This window comes from Tursiops truncatus, chromosome X (genome assembly GCF_011762595.2).
Source record: "Tursiops truncatus isolate mTurTru1 chromosome X, mTurTru1.mat.Y, whole genome shotgun sequence".
NCBI lineage: Eukaryota > Metazoa > Chordata > Mammalia > Artiodactyla > Delphinidae > Tursiops > Tursiops truncatus.
This window is the reverse complement of record NC_047055.1, coordinates 784,696-802,782: the sequence shown is the minus strand read 5'-3', so window position 1 is coordinate 802,782 and position 18,087 is coordinate 784,696. Positions and strand designations below refer to the sequence as shown.

The 18,087-nt window shown below is 38.1% G+C and overlaps 1 protein-coding gene across 11 annotated transcripts in view; it reads right to left on the bottom strand.

Moving 5' to 3' along the window:
* The window catches only part of F8 (coagulation factor VIII), a 122,745-nt gene that overhangs the window by 74,882 nt on the left and 29,776 nt on the right, over positions 1–18,087 (bottom strand). For all 11 annotated transcript variants that reach the window (XR_012329102.1, XR_012329103.1, XM_073798755.1 and 8 more), the window contains 6 exons: positions 16,703–16,924; positions 15,718–15,970; positions 15,251–15,422; positions 5,508–5,601; positions 1,766–1,980; positions 53–203 (listed from right to left, as the gene is read on the bottom strand). Coding sequence is in view for 9 of the 11 variants with exons in the window: in XM_073798755.1 (XP_073654856.1) it covers positions 53–203; positions 1,766–1,980; positions 5,508–5,601; positions 15,251–15,422; positions 15,718–15,970; positions 16,703–16,924 (1,107 nt within the window). In the remaining 2 variants the exon portion in view is untranslated. The remainder of the gene's footprint in view (positions 1–52; positions 204–1,765; positions 1,981–5,507; positions 5,602–15,250; positions 15,423–15,717; positions 15,971–16,702; positions 16,925–18,087) is intronic.

Here is an 18,087-nt window from a genome sequence, read left to right as displayed (position 1 = left end):
TTCAGTTTCCCTTTATCCATTACCCACTGGACTCAAGTGCTGCTTTACTTACTGTGCATGATGTTGGAGACTTGGAACTCTGGATCCTGGGGCTGCACTCCATCTGCATTGGGGAGGAAGCGCTGAATATTCTCTGTGAGGTACCAGCTTTGATTCTCATCAAATACAGAAAACAGGATGACATTTCTCTTGTCTGACATCATCTATTAATTACATGGAATGAAAGGAAGAAAGAAATGCTACTAGTATTGTCAGGTAGAAATTAGCAGTCTATGATGGAAGTGATGGCATGCATGTGATGTATCTACAATCCTCTGGTTCAATGCCATTTCTCCCTAGGGTCACTATTATGGCATGTCCCAGGGCCTGGGAGCAGTGAGTATATGTTTAGAGCAAATGTGTCCTCAGGGCAAGAGGGTAACAGGACCCATTAAACTTAGTTTCTTCTGGACCCAAGGCTATATGCTGGCTGATTGTTTTGGTAGAGTCTGTAGCCTCGTTCTCTCCATGTTTAGATTAGAGAATTTTCACTCTTTAAAGACCCAAGTGATTATTCAATGTCTTTCTTAAACAATTTAGTCAAATCAAGTAAGGTGAATGCCTTCCCTAAACTTTCATCTAGCAAATGCCCTTCCACAAGACTACCAATCTGTGAAAAACTAAAAATACAAAATAGAAGTAAAATAACAAAGCTAAGATGAACCATAAAATGTTTACTAACACTAACACTTTTAGGTTTTATGTTTACAAAGTTGAAAGTTTTTTGGGGGGGAGGAGCTGTTTGTATATGAACCGAAGTTATGAGTTAGTCACTTGCTAATTGAATCCGCTAAGAATTAATGTATAAACTTCACTAATATGTATAAATTTCATCTTGTGTAAACTATTACTACAGAAATTAAAATGCTGAGGGGAGGAGATTGGAGAATATAGGTACATTTCAGTCCTCTTCCAAAAACTGATGGAAAACTAGAATTAGGAAAAATTAGGAAAGATACTTGGCCAAACTGATGCCTCTCTGGGTTTGTGTGCCACGTGTTTTACCTGCATTGAAGTTCATAAAATGTTTTCAGACTAGTAGGAATCCTATATATCATAAATAACCAAATGGACATGTAGTCAAGCCTCAGCAATATGGCAATGAGTTATTTTGCAGCCAAGCAATGAGTTTTTGTGAAGAATCAAGCTTTTTAAATTCAGAGTATTTAATTTTTTCTAAAATGGCAGAAGTGGTCCAAATTCTAACCATATTCTGAAATATTTTACATATTGCCTTGAATTTTGCTCAACAAATATTTACTGAACTCCTACTAAAATACCGCACACTATGCTAGATGCTGCACATGTGTTCATTTTGAGGTGTCTTTGAATCTCCCACAGTGAGACGTCCAGGGGTGACGTCTAAGCTATCGTATACATTTGTGGGTCATCTGAAAATAGGTGGTAATTGATCATGTAAAAATGGGCAAGATCACTTACAGAGAGAGGAATTTTAGACTGAGAATGAGTATTATAGAAATAATCTAGGGCCCAGGCTCTCCTATCCATCCAGCAGGCAAGTTTATTACACCAAAGTCAAATTCAATAAAAGCAGTGAGAAACCCAGCTCATTTCTTTTTTTGCTCAATAGTGCAGACTACTATATTTTCTGCAGCCTCTAGGTGGATGTACACTGAGAGAATATAGGAAATACTATCTGCAAGTTCATGTGCGTCATCATTCCATTTTAGCTTCAGACCCAGCACTTGGAAAGAGATGAGCTCACCTGGTTTCCTCTTTGATCTACAGATTCTTTGTAGCAGATGAGGAGAGGGCCAATGAGTCCTGAAGCTACATCTCTCTCTAGGTTAACGAAGCTTGAGTAATATCGGGTCAGGCACCGAGGATCTGATTTAGTTGGCCCATCTTCTACAGTCACTGTCCATTTATATTTGAATATCTGTCCTGGCAGAATGGGCATATCTTTCAAATGTTTCACACCTACCCACACCCAAACCCCAAAATAGCTTGATTAGAAGTATAACAAGGCACACATTGGTAATCGTGTCGTTATTACAATGGCTCTACAAATGTATATGTACATATAAATTTTCTCAATAAGTGAAAACTAAATTTGCACCTCTTGTAAGTTTAAGATTCACACAACTTTTTACAACAAAAATAGGTTCAGGAGGGCTTCCCTGGTGGCGCAGTGGTTGAGAGTCCGCCTGCCGATGCAGGGGACACAGGTTCGTGCCCCGGTCCGGGAAGATCCCACATGCCATGGAGTGGCTGGGCCCGTGAGCCATGGCCGCTGAGCCTGCGCGTCCGGAGCCTGTGCTCCGCAACCGGAGAGGCCACAACAGTGAGAGGCCCGTGTACCACAAAAAAAAAAAAAAAAAAAAAAAAGGGTTCAGGAGATTTCTGCTAGCATGTTAATTTGAGTTGAAATGAGCAGGTCTACCCACTAATAGAAATAATAGATAATAATATTTTTAAACATTTTTTTTAAACATTTTAAATACATAACTGAAAATGTATAAAGAAGAAAAAAAAAACCCAAGTGCCAAAAAGAAAGACACAACAAAGCCAGAGTGGCCTGAATAGATGCTGAAAGACTGCACACTGAAGTTTTAACTCACATGTGGTATCAAGACTTGTGGTATCTGGCCTCTGTGAGGAATGGAAGCAAGAATTAAAATCTGCCCTTGGGCTAAAGGGTCCTCAGGACAAGAACTGTCTGATTTTAGTAATTAAAACTCACTTTTGCGTATGTTTAATACCTAAAGATCCAGTCTATATCCATTCCCTAACCATAGGTCAGGGTTAACGTAATAGGGAGTGAGGGTAGATGGGTATTAGAGGAAAGGGCAAATAGAGTTTTGCTTAGTAGGTCCTGCTGTGTGAGCGCTCTCTCTCTGACTACACTGTTTGGTCACCAATGCTTTCTGTGTGGCAGGTGCTGAGATGCTGGTCTTTTCCTAGGGTACATGTATGGTTTCCTTGGAGTAACCTTCGGGACCTCAGCACCGTATACATGAGAGATGCTTACTTCAGTTATCCTTCCGCAGCCCTCCTCCCTCCCCAGCTCTTCTTATGTCTAGTGATGTATGCAAGAGCCTGTTATTTCTGGCATCCCTCACCCTGTCAGGCTGCCTTCTTAGGCAGGGTATCTTCAAAAGAGAGCAAGCCAGCTACTTGCAACAGTATCTACTTTTTACGGAGAAAACTCATGCATCCTAGCCAGGTCAAACAGCAGAAGGGCAGACTGCTCCACTCTTACCCTCTCTTCTTATCTGCTAGTTATAAGCAGTAAAGCCTTCAGAGTTTTCCACATAAAAAGCAAGTTACCAGGAATTGTATTTGCGTATGCCTCCAAATTTCAGGGTACACATTCAGTATCTCCCCAGAATTCTGTTACATTGCCCTTCTCCCATAAAGGAACTGCAAGTCAATTTAGCATTAGAATTTTCATCAGCAACAATGAGTATCAGAAAACAGTGGATTGAAAACTATTTATAACCAGCCTATCTATACATCATATAATACTGAAGGACTCATAAAGCTTTCCCCCTATACACTAAATGTATTCAGAAGTATATTGAAGGTATACTTCCAGAAAAACAAAAGAAATCAAAAACCAGAAATGTACAAGATAGGAGCAGTAATGGCACTAGCCTACAAGTCCAAATAAAACAATCCGAAGATGGCAGCCTTGCAGCAGGCCTAGAAAGCATATAATCCAAATTAGAATAGTCAGCTGGTGAACTACGAGAACATCTTTAGAAGAAAAAAGGATCAGATACCAGTAAACAGCACGATTAAGAAGCTGGAAGACCTAAGGGATATGCTGAAAAGGCATACATTTCTTCTCCTGATAAAAGAAAAGAAAGTCGGGGCTTCCCTGGTGGCACAGTGGTTAGGAGTCCACCTGCCAATGTGGGAGACACAGGTTCGAGCCCTGGTCCGGGAAGATCCCACATGCCGCGGAGCCGCTAAGCCTGTGCACCGCAGCTGCTGGGCCTGCGCTCTAGAGCCCACGAGCCACAACTACCGAAGCCTGTGCGCCTAGAGCCCATGCTCCGCAACAAGAGAAGACACTGCAATGAGAAGTGGCCCCCGCTCACCACAACTAGAGGGGGCCCGCGTGCAGCAACAAAGACCCAACGCAGCCAAAAATAAAATAAATGTATTTGAAAAAAAACACTGCAACAAAATATTTAAAAAAAAGAAAAAAAAGTCTTTTTTCAGGAATACAAACACAAAAATTCCAAGATCAGCATGGTCCTAATATAAAGCAAACTAAAATTTACCATGATTTTGAACTACTGGTAGAGAATAAAGAAGGATAATCCATTTGACCTTAACAGTAAAATCATTGGAACTGTAGACAAAAGAATAATCATAGCATATCACCTAGTCCTGCAGTAAACTCATATACTTATAATAAGAAACATACTAAAATAATATAAATGCTGGCTTTTTGACTTTGAAAGTTTAGAATAAATATATAGAAAAAGCAAGGAGTTATTTGAAATTACAGTGCAAAATGTAAATGTTATCAACTTTAGTTTTATAAAAGTAAAGGTATAGCTGGCAGCAGTGGGGGAATGGAGGAGAAGAAGTGGGAAACTGTTGTTAGTACCTTAATGTATACAAAACGTAGGTATTTAGCATGTTTTTTTCAATTCTAATGATAGCCAGTTGAGGAACTAAAAGCACTGATGAAAGTCTAAAACAAATGGAATGGAAGAAGCACAATGCTAAATCCTCATTTAACACAAAATAAACCTATAATGTCTAAAGCTGAAAAACAAAGGAGTAGCATATAAATGATTTTTTAGAGCTATAGAGATAACTACCAAAAATCTAAAACAGAAATGCTTAAAAATGGATGCCTCTAGGGAGTGGAACTTACAGCCTTTCAATATTTTAAGCATGTATTATTTTGATAAAATAAATGTTCATCCCCAAGTAAAATTAAAGCAACAATGAAATACCACTTTTCACCCACCAGATTAGCAGGATTTTAAAAGACTATTATCTTCTAGCTATCAAGGATGTGGGAAATTATATTTTCATACATGACTAGTAGAAGTGCAACTTATTACTTCATTTGGGGACAAAGGCCTGGCTATTAAAAACAAAAATACAAATATTGTGACTCACAGGAAGATCAGTGAACCCCAAGTAGGACAGATATGAAGAAAATCACAGCCAGAGAAAAATGGCATACAGGGGAAGAATGACGGAATAGAATTTAGCTATTATAAAGGCAAGAAGATAGTAAAACAATATTTTGAATGTGCTAAAAGGAAAAAGAAACCCTCTCAACCCAGAATTCTATGTCCAGCAAAATTATCCTTCAAAAGCGAAGGCAAAATAAAGACATATTTTCAAATAAAATAAAACTGAAGAGAATAAGGATGGTGGGGTGATAAATGTGCGTGGTTTTAGTTGTTATTGCGGCTGTGCCCTCATCTGTACCTACAGGTAAGGAAGACCTATAAAATTGAGGTAACACTTACCTTTTGGAAATCTCCCTGGGTGCAAAGGACTGACATCAGTGATTCCATGAGGGTAGATGTTATATGGTCGGCTTGCTTTATTCTTAAATATAATCTGAAAGTATAAATGAGGTATAAGATTAGGTACAAGACAATTAGGATCAACAAGAAAAGTGTGGCCTACCTCCAGAAAACAAAAGCTGCCTTGTATCTATAGTATGGGGCTTTGAGCCTAGATAAAGCTCAAAATGTTTGTTCTTTTCATAAAATTGCTCAGACAGCTACTTAGGTTTCTCACTAAAGGTTCCTTTCCATTTATTTAAAATTATTTTAATCACTTCAGGAAGAATTCCTTGCACCTTCTGACATTAGTAATTGAAATTTGGATGTCTGCTGAGGGTACTGCTTCCCCTCAGCCTTTCCCACCATTTGGGCCCTGAATTCCCCAACAGCGGAAGGGAAAACTGGTTCAAGTGATAAAATCTTCACCGGATGCGCAGGCATGACCAGAAGGACTGCTGATTAACAGCATTAAGCAAGGGTGGCAGTTGGAATTGTCTGATTGCACGAGCTTTAAAAGAGAAGTAGGATAGAAGAGTGATAACATGGAAGCAGCATTAAGAACTCTGAACATATCAGCTGGGCTCTATGCCTGAGGTTCTATGATATGAAGATAAAAAACCAACTTCTGGGCTTCCCTGGTGCTGCAGTGGATATTTATGTTATACTTTATTTATTTTATTGCTCATATTCTTCCAGCTTGGCTGTTAGAAGCTCCTATATTTCTTTAACATTGTCCCATCCTTTTATTTTTTGAGCACTTTCTTACTTTTTGGAACCACAAGATTCTCCAGGCTCATCTTATGTTTTCCCTGGCCCAGCCCTAGAATCATCCATTCTCCAAATGGCCTTGGTTCCTTTCATCAGAGAATGGTATTAGAAACCAAGATCTGGGTGTGCTCATTGCTACTGGGATGTCATTGCTTCTAGATCCTCTCAGTGGACAGCGCTAGGAAACATACTAACCTAAACATACACACACATATGTAATTATTTCTGTATGCATCCATCTGTATCTATATTTGGCGAACATGAACTCACAGTAATGTCTCCAACTGTAATCCAGTATCACATGATTTATTCTAGCCTTTCCTTTTTGTTTATTTATAATTACCCTCTTCAACAATGACAAATATAGCTCCCACTGTCATTCATTTACTTAATCTTCAAATAATAACAGTTTTGTTTATTCATTTCCAATCTTAAAACTTTTTTTCTCCTAAGAATACTGGCTAGGATTTCTAGTAAAATATTAAATAGAGGTTGTGATACTTATTACTGTTTCTTGTCCTGATCTGATCTTAAACAGAAGGATTTCTCAGTTTCACCACCAAGTATGATTGGTGCCTATAGATTTTCTTCAGATATTTATCAGGATAAGGATGTCCCTTGTGATCTCAATTTCCTATGACTTTTTATTATGGATGGATGTTGAACTTTGATAAATATTTGTATGAAACTATTGAGATTTTCAAATTATATTTTACCCTTTTATGTGTTAATATGATGGATTACCATATTTGATTTTCTAATGTTAAATTCATCTAGTACTCCTCCGATAAATCAACCAGGTCATAATGTATTATCTTTTTAATATATTGCTCCATTGGGTTTATTAATTTTTGTTTAGGATTTTTTGAATCCATGTTTATAATGCAATTGGTCTGTAATCTTAATTTTCCTTTCTCATACTGTCCTGCTCAGGTTTACAACTGAGGCTATGCTAGCCTAATAAAGAACTGGTGGGTCTTTACTTTTTTCTTATACTCTACATTTAAAATTTTAATATAAAATTATATATTCCTTGCATATTGGTATAAATTGCCAATAAAATGGTAATTCTTGCTAGGTTGATAGCGATTTTCTTTCAACACATTAAAGACATAATTTCATTGTCTTCTGGCTTCCTTTGTTGCTTCTGAGAAGCAAGCTGTCAATTTATGTGGCAGTTTTCAAACATGGTTCCCAAATTCTTCGACACTCCTCCCAACAAGAGGTAGGCCAAAGTTTCCCTCTCCTTGATTCTGGGTGGACTTTGACTGCTTTTACTCAGATTATGCCATGAGATGCTGTGTGACTGCTGATGCTGGGTCATTAAAGGTGAGGCACTTTCTGACTGGTTTAGTGGAACACACACAGTTGGAGTCCTGAGCTGCTAATACGCTTTCTGCTTTATAAGTTGGCCTTTTTAAGATATTTCACATAAATTAAATCATGTAATACGTCTTTTTTGCTTGGCTTCTTTAACTTATCATAATGTTTTGAGTTTTATCCATGTTGTATCATGTATGAGTAGTTCATTTCTTTTAATTGCTGACTAGTGTTCCAATTATATGGGTACACTACATTTTGTTTATTCATTCACCAATTGGTGAACATTTGAATGGCTTCCAATTTGGGGCTATTATGAATAGTGCTGCTATGAACATTCACATACAAGTCTTTGTGTGGACCTATGTTTTCCTTTCTCTTGAGTATATGCCTAGAAGAAATTGCTGGCTCACATGGTAATTCCATTTTTAACATTCTGAGGAATGGATAAACTGTTTTCCAAAGTGGCTGCAAATTTTTACATTCCCATCAGTAGTTTATGAAGCTTCCAATTTCTCTGCATCCTCACCAACGCTTGTTATTATCTGTCTTGTTGATTATAGCTATTTTAGTGGGTGTGAAATGGTATCTCATTGCGATTTTGATTTGCATTTCCCCAATAGCTAATAATGTTCAGCATCTTTTCATGTGCGTATTGGTCACTCCTTTATATATCATCCCTGGAGAAGCGTCTATACAAATCCTTTGCTTATTTTTCAGTTGGATTATTTGCCTTTTTAATTTATTTTTAAAACATTTATTTATTTGTTTGTTTTGGCTGTGCCAGGTCTTAGTTGCGGCACGTGGGATATTCATTGCAGCATGCGGGATCTTTAGTTGTGGCATGCGGACTACTTAGTTGTGGCATGCATGCGGGATCTACTTCCCCGACCAGAGTTCGAACCCAGGCCCCCTGTATTGGGAGCACAGAGCCTTACCCACTGGACCACCAGGGAAGTCCCTATTTGCCTTTTTATTATTGAGTTTTTTTTATTACTGAGTAAGAGTCCTTTATAAATTCTGGATACTATTCCCTCATCAGATATATGATTTGCAATTATTTTCTCCCATTCCATGGGTTGTCTTTTCACTTTCTGGTTGGTATCCTTTGAGGCACGAAAGTTTTTAATTGTGATGAAGTCCAATCTATTTTATCTTTTGTTGCTTGCTGCTTTTGATGTCGTATCTAAGAAACCATTGTATAATCCAAGGTCACAAAGATTTACTCCTGTATATTCTTCTAAGGGTTTTAGTTTTAGCTCTAACATTTATATCTTTGATCCACCTTCAATTTGTGTATGGTATAAGGAAGGGGTCAAACTTCTTTCTTTTTCATGTGGGTATCCAGTTGTCCGAGTACTATTTGTTAAAAATACTATTCTTTCCCCATTGATTGGTCTTAGGACATTTGTGAAAAGTCAAGTGTTCACCTCCTACACTGCTGGTGGGAATATAAATTGTTGCAGTCACTGTGGAAAACAGTATGGAGGTTCCTTTGAAAAAACTAAAAATAGAGCTACCATATGATCCAGCAATCCCACTCCTAGGCATATATCCAGAAAAGATGAAAACTCTAATTCTACAAGATACATGTACCCCTATGTTCATAGCAGCACTATTTACAATAGCCAAGACATGGAAGCAACCTAAATGTCCATCTACAGATGAATGGATAAAGAAGACATTGCATATATATACAATGGAATACTACTCAGCCATAAAAAAGAACAAAATAATGCCATTTGTAGCAACATGGATGGACCCAGAAATTATCATACTAAGTAAAGTAAGTCAAAGAGAGACTAATTTCATATGATATCACTTACATGTGGAATCTAAAAAAATGATACAAATGAGCTTATTTACAAAACAGAAACAGACACACAGACATAGAAAACGAACCTATAGTTACCAAAGGGAAAACGAGGGGGTGTCAAATTAGGAGTATGGGATTAACAGATACAAACTACTATACATAAAATAGATAAGCAACAAGGATATACTGTATAGCACAGGGAATTATACCCAATATTTATAATAACCTATAATGGAGTATAATCTGCAAAAATACAGACTCACCATGCTGTACACTTGAAACTAACACAATACTGTAAATCAACTATACTTCAATGAAAAAAATAAGTGTTCATAGATATGTAGGTTTATTTCTGGACTCTCAATTGTCTTCCATTGATCTATATATCTATCCTTATGCCAGTACCACACTGTCATGATTACTATAGTTTGTGGTAATTTTTGAAATTGATGTGTGAGTCCTCAAACTCTGTTGTTTGTTTTCCCCCAAGATTCATTTGTTTATGAAGGGTCCTATGCAATTCCATCTGTATTTTAGGATCAGCTTGTCAATTTCTGCAAAAAAGGCAGTTGGGATTTTGATAGGGATTTAATTTGTATCTATAGACAAATTTGGAAGAGTCTTAACAGTAAGTGACTCTTCCAATCCATAAATATATGTTTTTCCATTTATTTAGATATTTAAAAAATTATCTCAGTAACAATTAGTTGTTTTCACTGTACAAGTGTTGCACCTTTTTTGTTACATTTTTCCCAAGTTATTTCATTCTTTTTTTATGTTATCATGAATGAAACTGTTTTCTTAATTTCATTTGCAGATGTTTCATTGAAGTGTATAGAAATACAACTTATTTTTTAGTATTGATCTTGAATCTTGCAAACTTGCTGTACTTGTTTATTAGTTCTAATAGCTTTTTAGTAGATGCCTTAGGATTTTCTGCATAAAAGATCATATCATCAGCAAATAAAGACAGTATTCTTTCTTTCTTTCCAATCCAAATGCATCTAATTCCTTTTTATTTTTTGCCTTATTGCATTGGCTTCCAGTTCAGTATTAAATAAAAGTAACAAGAGTGGACATCCTTTTTTTTTTTTACTGTATGATCTCACTTATATGTTGAATCTAAAATACAAAACAAACAAAACAGACACAACAGATACAGAAAACAAGCCAATGGTTGTCAGAGGGGAGGGTGGTGGAAGGGCAAAATAGGTGAAGGGGGTTAAGAGGTACAAACCTCCACTTAAATAAGAACTATGCCATGGAGATGTCATATACAGCCTAAGTAATAATATTGCAATAAATCTGTATGGAGACAGATGGTTACTAGACTTACTGTGGTGAACATTTCATAATGTATGCAAATATCAAATAACTATGTAGCACAGCTAAAACTAACATAATATTGTATATCAACTATATTGCAATACAAAAATAAAATAGAAGCCTTTTCTTCTAACTCCAGTATCAGTCTAGAGTCTTGCAGCAGTGGAGGAAGGTTGCTCTTGCTGGAGTTTGCTACTTAGCAATTTTCTGGTAATTTGATGTTTGTGGTACCCTCCATTTCCTAGTATCGTATGAATCATGTGTAACTTTATTTGTACTCCTTGTACACCTCATGGTTTTTTTTTTAAGATGTGTGGACAGATTTTGGTTCAGGTAGATGATATTCTATGGACCTTGGCATAACTTATCTGTTATTTCTTATTTTTTTAAGTTATTAATTAATTTATTTTGGGCTGCGTTGGGTCTTCATTGCTGTGCCTGGGCTTTCTCTAGTTGCGGCGAGTGGGGGCTACTCTTCGTTGCAGTGCATGGGCTTCTCATTGTGGTGGCTTCTCTTGTTGCAGAGCACGGGCTCTAGGCACACGGGCTTCAGTAGTTGCCGCGTGTAGGCTCAGTAGTTGTGGCGCACGGGCTTAGTTGCTCCGTGGCATGTGGGATCTTCCTGGACCAGGGCTCGAACCCGTGTCCCCTGCATTGGCAGGCGGATTCTTAACCACTGCACCACCAGGGAAGTCCACACTCCTATATTTTCTTATCAAAGGTTCCTCATCTGTTCAATTGTGTTCAAAACCAGCTGAGTATGTAGGGCCTTTCACAACATCTTTAACCGCATCCATTGAGCTTATCACTCACCACGCCCTTCTACAGCAGCATTATTTTCTTGCCAAACCAGACTACATATCGCATTCACTCTTCTTGAAATATGTCCTCTCCACAAGTCCTGTTCTCTTTTTTCCTTACTAAATTGTAAACTTCTTATGAAAAAAGACATGGTCCAGTTTGTTTTTGCATCCTCCATACTTGGCATTGATTGAGTTGATTTTCAAACACTCTTCAATTTTATTCTGAATTTGACCCTTGTAGGTGGGAATGCCCACCTAGTATAAGCCATACCTTTATATTTAGGTTTTCACGCAGAAGGAAAACGCTTTTCTTTCATCTGCTTTCCCTCCAAAATATGCCTAGTGTTTCTAAATCTCTTTTAAAATTTTAAACAGAAACCTCAAAAAACTTCTAATGACTAGGAACCCAAATCATCCTTTCTAACCCGTTTGTAGGACAGTCTGCACTTGGGGTCAACAGTGAAGTTAGGAGGCACCCTCTGCAGGCCTGGCCTGGCCTTGACCCTTTGCTGCGATGCCAACAGTAGGCCGACCCAGTTCAGAGCTGGGGCAATGCTTCCGTGGACATGTTCGCATCCATCGTCCTTCCCTTGTCTTCCCTTCGTGTCGTCCATAAGCCTCGACCCTGAACACAAATAGCAGGATGTGGAAATTACCTCCCAAGTCACCGTCTATCCTTGTATGGAACGCCGGGGTGTCAAACTTGGCTGCCAGCCTTCCTAAAGACAATTTTAGCAGCTCCCGACGATTTTAGGCAGGAGCTGCCGATGGCACAAAGTTCTCAGGCAACTTCTAGAGCCTCTCGCCAGCTTCCCCTGCTGCCAGGTTACCATTTCGGTCAGGCAGAGACCCTCCGGTTCCCCTTCGACCGCTGGACCGGGCGTCCCAGTTAGTTCTGGGTGACTTAAGGTCACGTCAAGAAAACAACTGAAAGGGCAGATTCGAGGACGTGGAGACCGCCCCGTGCCCACCCGGCACTTTGCCGAGTCTCCGCAGGTGCAGCGGGGTTGGACGGGGGGCCACGGCGTCTGGGCAGCAACGGCGTGATGGGGCGAGTGGGGCCTCGGCGCCCCCGGAGCTGCTGCCCCTGCCCCCGCCCCGCCAAGAGTGGACATCTTAACTTGTTCCTAATCTCAGGGGGAAAACATTTAGTCTTTCAGCGTATTATAAGTTTTTCTTAGATGTTCTTCATCAAGTTAAGGACCTTGCATTGTGTTGCTAGTTCACTGAGTTTTTTCTATCACGAATGGGTAATGGAGTTTGTCAAGCCCTTTTTCTTCACATATTACATGATCATGTGCTTTTGTCCTTTATTCAAGTAATATGTTGTATTGCATTAATTTTCATATGTTGAACCATCCCTACATTCCTGAGATAAATCTCACTTGATTATAGTATATGATCTTTTTAAAACGTTGCTAGATCTGGCTTAATAATGTGGAGGATTTTTGCATCTATATTCACAAGGAATTTTGAACTATAGTTTTCTTTAAAATTTTTGAGACTTGGTTTGTGGCCTAATGTATAATCTATCCTGGAGAATGTTTCCTGTGCATTTGAGAAGAATATATCTTCTATTGGAGTTGGGTGGCCTGGTCTGTAGATGTCTGTTAGGCCTAGTTAGTTTATAGACAAAATGAAATTAGCCATTTGTTGATAACTGTTGAAGCTGAGTGATGGGTTCAAAGAAGTTTATTTTACTATTCTTTCTACTTCTGGGTATGTTTGATAATTTCCGTATAAAAAGTAAAAAATAGTCCTCAAGTTCTCACATTAACAGAAAAGCCTTATAGGATTCAGCATATATAAGAGCATAGCTTACAAACATGAAAGAATGAGGTAGACCTACATATACTGATATGAAATGATATCCAAGATATATTGTTAAAATCTACATAGTGCTTCTATTTTTGTGTGAAATATGTGCACATACACTTGTATATGTATATACTGTTTCTGAAAGGGGATATAAAAAACTGAGAGCAACGATAGCTGGTCAGACTATGGGACTGGAAGTCTGGGAGGAAGGAAAGCTTGCTTTTTCTTGCATAATCTTTTTTGCCTTTTGAGTTATTTGTACTGGCTAATTCAAAAATAGGTAAATAAAATTCATGAAGAAAAACTGTACGTTAATAGTTAATTAAAATTTTAAAGAAGTAAAATGAAGGTAGACATGCCCTACAAATATCAAAACACATCACAAGGTTGCAGTCATTAAAACAGTGTGGTAACAGATCAGTTAAACAGAACAGATTTTATCATTTTAGTATATAATAAAAAAGGCATTTTAGAATTAGTGAAGAAAGGATTGATTGGACCAATTGGCTGTCACTTGGGGAAATCCCTATTTGACACGATGCTCTATGCCCAAAAGTAACTTCCAGAGCAATTAAAATGCTTATTGTAAAAATAAAAATGTAAATGTAAAAGAAGAAAATATAGTAGACCATATTTATAATCTCTTAGAGGTAGTGAAGATGTTCCTAGGCAGAAAACATAAATGAAAAATATCCAGAAAAATATAAACTTAAAGATTGAGAAAAGATCTTGACTACATAAAGACTGAAAATTTTTATAGGACAAAAGACATCACAAAGGAGTTAAAGTACAAGTGACAGACTGAGAAAAATATTTGAAAGACAAATAACAATGTGTTAATATTTATAATGCATAAAACCTTTTACAAATATATAAGCAAAATATAGCCATGTTAAGAACCTGCCTGCCATATCAGTAAACAAAGGATGCCGCAGCCATCAGTGAGCCCTGAGGTAACTCAGGAGAGGAAACAAAGAATGCCCGGCTGTCTAGCAGTCATCAGACTGCAGCCACACCCAACGGTGCAGCTTAAGGCAACGCAGGATGAGAAAGCACAGGATACAGATAGCTGAGGTGCAGTTCAAAGGAATGATTTCAATAAGCCTAGACTCTTGCATCTTCCCATACATAGAAAAGTACTAAATTCCTTAACTCGGGATGCCTGGTTTTCTTTAATTAGCAGTAATCTTTTGTTCCTACTACCTGCCATTTGTTGCAAAACTCCTATATACCCTGGCTCCCCCCTTGCCTCCTTGGAGCAGTTCTCTCAGGGTTACTTGAGACACTGTCTCCTGGGCTTGAAGTCCTAAGAATGTCCGCCAAATAAAACATAACTCTCAACTTTTAGGTTGTGCATTTTTTTACCGTTGACATGCCATCTATCTATCTCTAAATTGATTGTGAAAACATAACTCCCTATTTTTTAAAGCCACTGTTATTTGAAGCATAAGTATTGTTAATATGCTATATCAAGGGTCAGGAAACATTTTCTGGAAAGGGACAGATAGTAAATGCTCTAGGCTTTGTGGGCTATATCTACTCTCTGTCACATATTCTTCTTGTTCTTTTCCTTACAAGTCAAATGTAAAATCCTTCTAAAAGTTGTAGAAGGATATGTATGAAAGTCTAAGCAATGAGTATTTCAAAGGAGTGTCAGGTTTAATGGGTGGCATTAAATATTTTGTTCTATAATATTTTAAAACAAATTTATACTCCACATTTGCGTAACATTTATAATTTTTAAAAGATCCTGCCCATTGGAGACAAGGCTGAATTATGAAGTTTTAAAAAACTCAAAACCCTCCAGACTTTGTCTTCTTACCCAACCTTATATCTTTTCCTCAACTTACCAAAAGTGTGTCTCCAACTTCTCCATAAAGTAAAGGTCCCAGGATTCCTGATTCATACTGAATAGCTTCACGAGTCTTAAATGTTTCATCTGTGTAAGCTATAAATCGGACTTTTTTGTACTTCCTACCAATCCGCTGAGGACCATTGTTCAAATACAGACTTTTATAACTTCTGTGTGAGACACAAAAAGATGAGAGGTTGGAATGGAGAATTCTAGGTAAAGGACAGGTTGCTAAAATCCACTCTAAAATAGCTCATATGATTTAATCAAGGAAAGGAGTGAGAAAAATATAAGCATCCCTGATGTTTGGCTATGTTAATTTACCAAACATATTAATGCCCTTGCCACTTGATTCTATACCTGTACCTAACCTTAAACATGGCTTAAGGATTTGTTGTTTTGAATAACTGGGAAGAATTTTTGATTATGGGGAAGAGATAGCACCAAGAGTCAAAAGGTACTTGCCTGTCATTGGAGGTAAGGACTGAGGGAGCATAGTCCCAGTCGTCCTCTTCAGCAGCAATGTAGTGGACCCAGGTTTTAGGATGCTTCTTCGCAACTGAGCGGATTTGGATAAAGGGAGGAGCGCTGTCACCATCAAATCTGACCACATCCATGTCAGAGTCATAAAAATCATAATCTTCTTCTTCATTACTCTTCAGCCATTTGCGGGGTTCTTCTGGGCAGCTATCTACTGTGACATAAGCTTCCATACCATCTGGAGTCAGACAAACGAATGTCAGGTTCCAATGAGACTTTCTTGCCTTAACTCTTATGACTTTGTTCTTTCGTGTTAGGCCTTCAAGGCCTTCTCTTAAGTGTTCCCTTCTCCACACCAATATCCTTTCTTGCCATTGTCCTATATGTATTACCTTCCCCATTATCTGGTACTTTCTGGTTTCTTCCTGTGGTCTTTGCACTCACCATTTCCCTTCTGCCTGACTCTCCTCCAATATATGTTTTACCCCTTTTTCAAGACTCACTCATTTGCTCAGAATATCCACTTGTATTTGCTATATAATGCTCTGGGCATCACTACTGATATCCTGGAGCCCTTATGATGATAACCTAGACAGTGTACTTTTTTCCTTTTCCCTAAATTTCTCATAAAACATCTCTTCAGCTATGACCCCAAATCCCTCTCTCCATAGTACTGAAGCCTATTTAATGTGATCAGGCTGGGAAAACAATGACACACTGTCCTCCTCACTCTTGCCACCTCATTTTCCCCTCCCTATATCACAGGTAGATTCACCAGTACATTCACAGGTACTACTAATAATCAAGCCCTCTGACACTCAAGGTGAACTATTTGCTCTGAAAACGGGCAACTAGGGAATCTCAGTTGAGGGCTAACTACATAACCCTATCCTGGACAGAGGACAGTAAATTCCATTAAAAGAAGAGCTGGATATTTATAATACTCCTTTTTAAGATCCACAGACATTACCATGTTGGTGGGAAGAGATATGACAAAACAGTAGAAACTGGCCAAGGTCCATCAGGAGTGTCTGAGCAGTAAGGAGTGTTATTGGTGAGATCTCCAAAGAAGCCTGGCGATGGTTCCTCACAAGAAATGTGTGCCCTTCAAGGAAAACTGAGTGCACTTCAGGGGTGGTGCCCATCCCAATCACATGCCAATAGACTGATTTCTTATGACATCCAATCAGACCTGTAAAGTAAGAATAACACAGCTATAAGCAAGAAGTAGAGAATTTGAAATGGAAAACACTTTCTAGGATAGGATGAACAAATTGTCCTTACAAATTTTATTATCTTGACTTGGAACCAAACTTTCCAAGGACACTGGGGTACTGTCAAACTAACAGCTCTTGCCAAAGTCATCAATGGCTATCATGCTGCTAAATCCAATGGGTATTTTTCAGTCTTCATCTGCATCTGTTGACCATTCATTTCTTCTGGAAATTCTCTCCTCCCCTGGCCTCTGTTTCAACAGAGTTTTGTTCCCCTAAGGCTTAGACTGCTCCTTCTTCTGTCTCATTTTGTGACTGCTCCTTCTTTACCCATCCGTTAAATGATGGACCACTCCAGGGCTCATCCCTAGGCCTTATTCTCTCGTTCATCAAATTTTCTCCCTGAATAATATCATTCATTCTCATGGTATTAACTCCAGACTGATACAGACTGATACCTTCTCAATATCTTCACCTGGATATCTCATAAAACCCACAGGTACAAAACCAAGTTTTCAATCTTTATCACCTCACCTTATTCCAGACTTCTTTATTTCAGTGAATGGTACCATCCCGAATTCAATTATGCAAGTGAGAGTTATTCTTGTCCCCACTCTCACTTCTCACATCCAATCTAACGTCAATGATGGCAATATAACTAATAACAGTAATGTTTACTGAGCACTTGTGTAACATCAAGCACTGTCCAAAGTATTTTACAAGTTTTAACTCCCAATAACCCTACGAATGTAGAAACTATAGTTATCATCCCTCACTTAGAGGCGAGGAAACTGATGCCCAGAGAGGTTAATTAACTTGATATGTGAGAGCAGGGACTTGCATGTTTTGAAAGTTAATTTCTTTTCTAATTCTGAAATCATGCATATTAATTATAGAATTCTTGAAAAATATAGAAAAGAGTTAAGAAGATATCCTTCCTCGTCCTTCATTATTTTCTTGGGTGTCTGAATTTTCCAACTTCCTCTTTCTTGGTTTACTCTCTGGTTTTATTGTAGCACATATTCAGTGGCTTCTAAGGGCTACCATTTCTGAAAATGTCTTTATTCTTCCCCCAAAGTTAAGTTATAGTTTGGCTATGAATTCTAGGTTGAAAGTAACTTTTCCTTTAGAACTTTTAAGG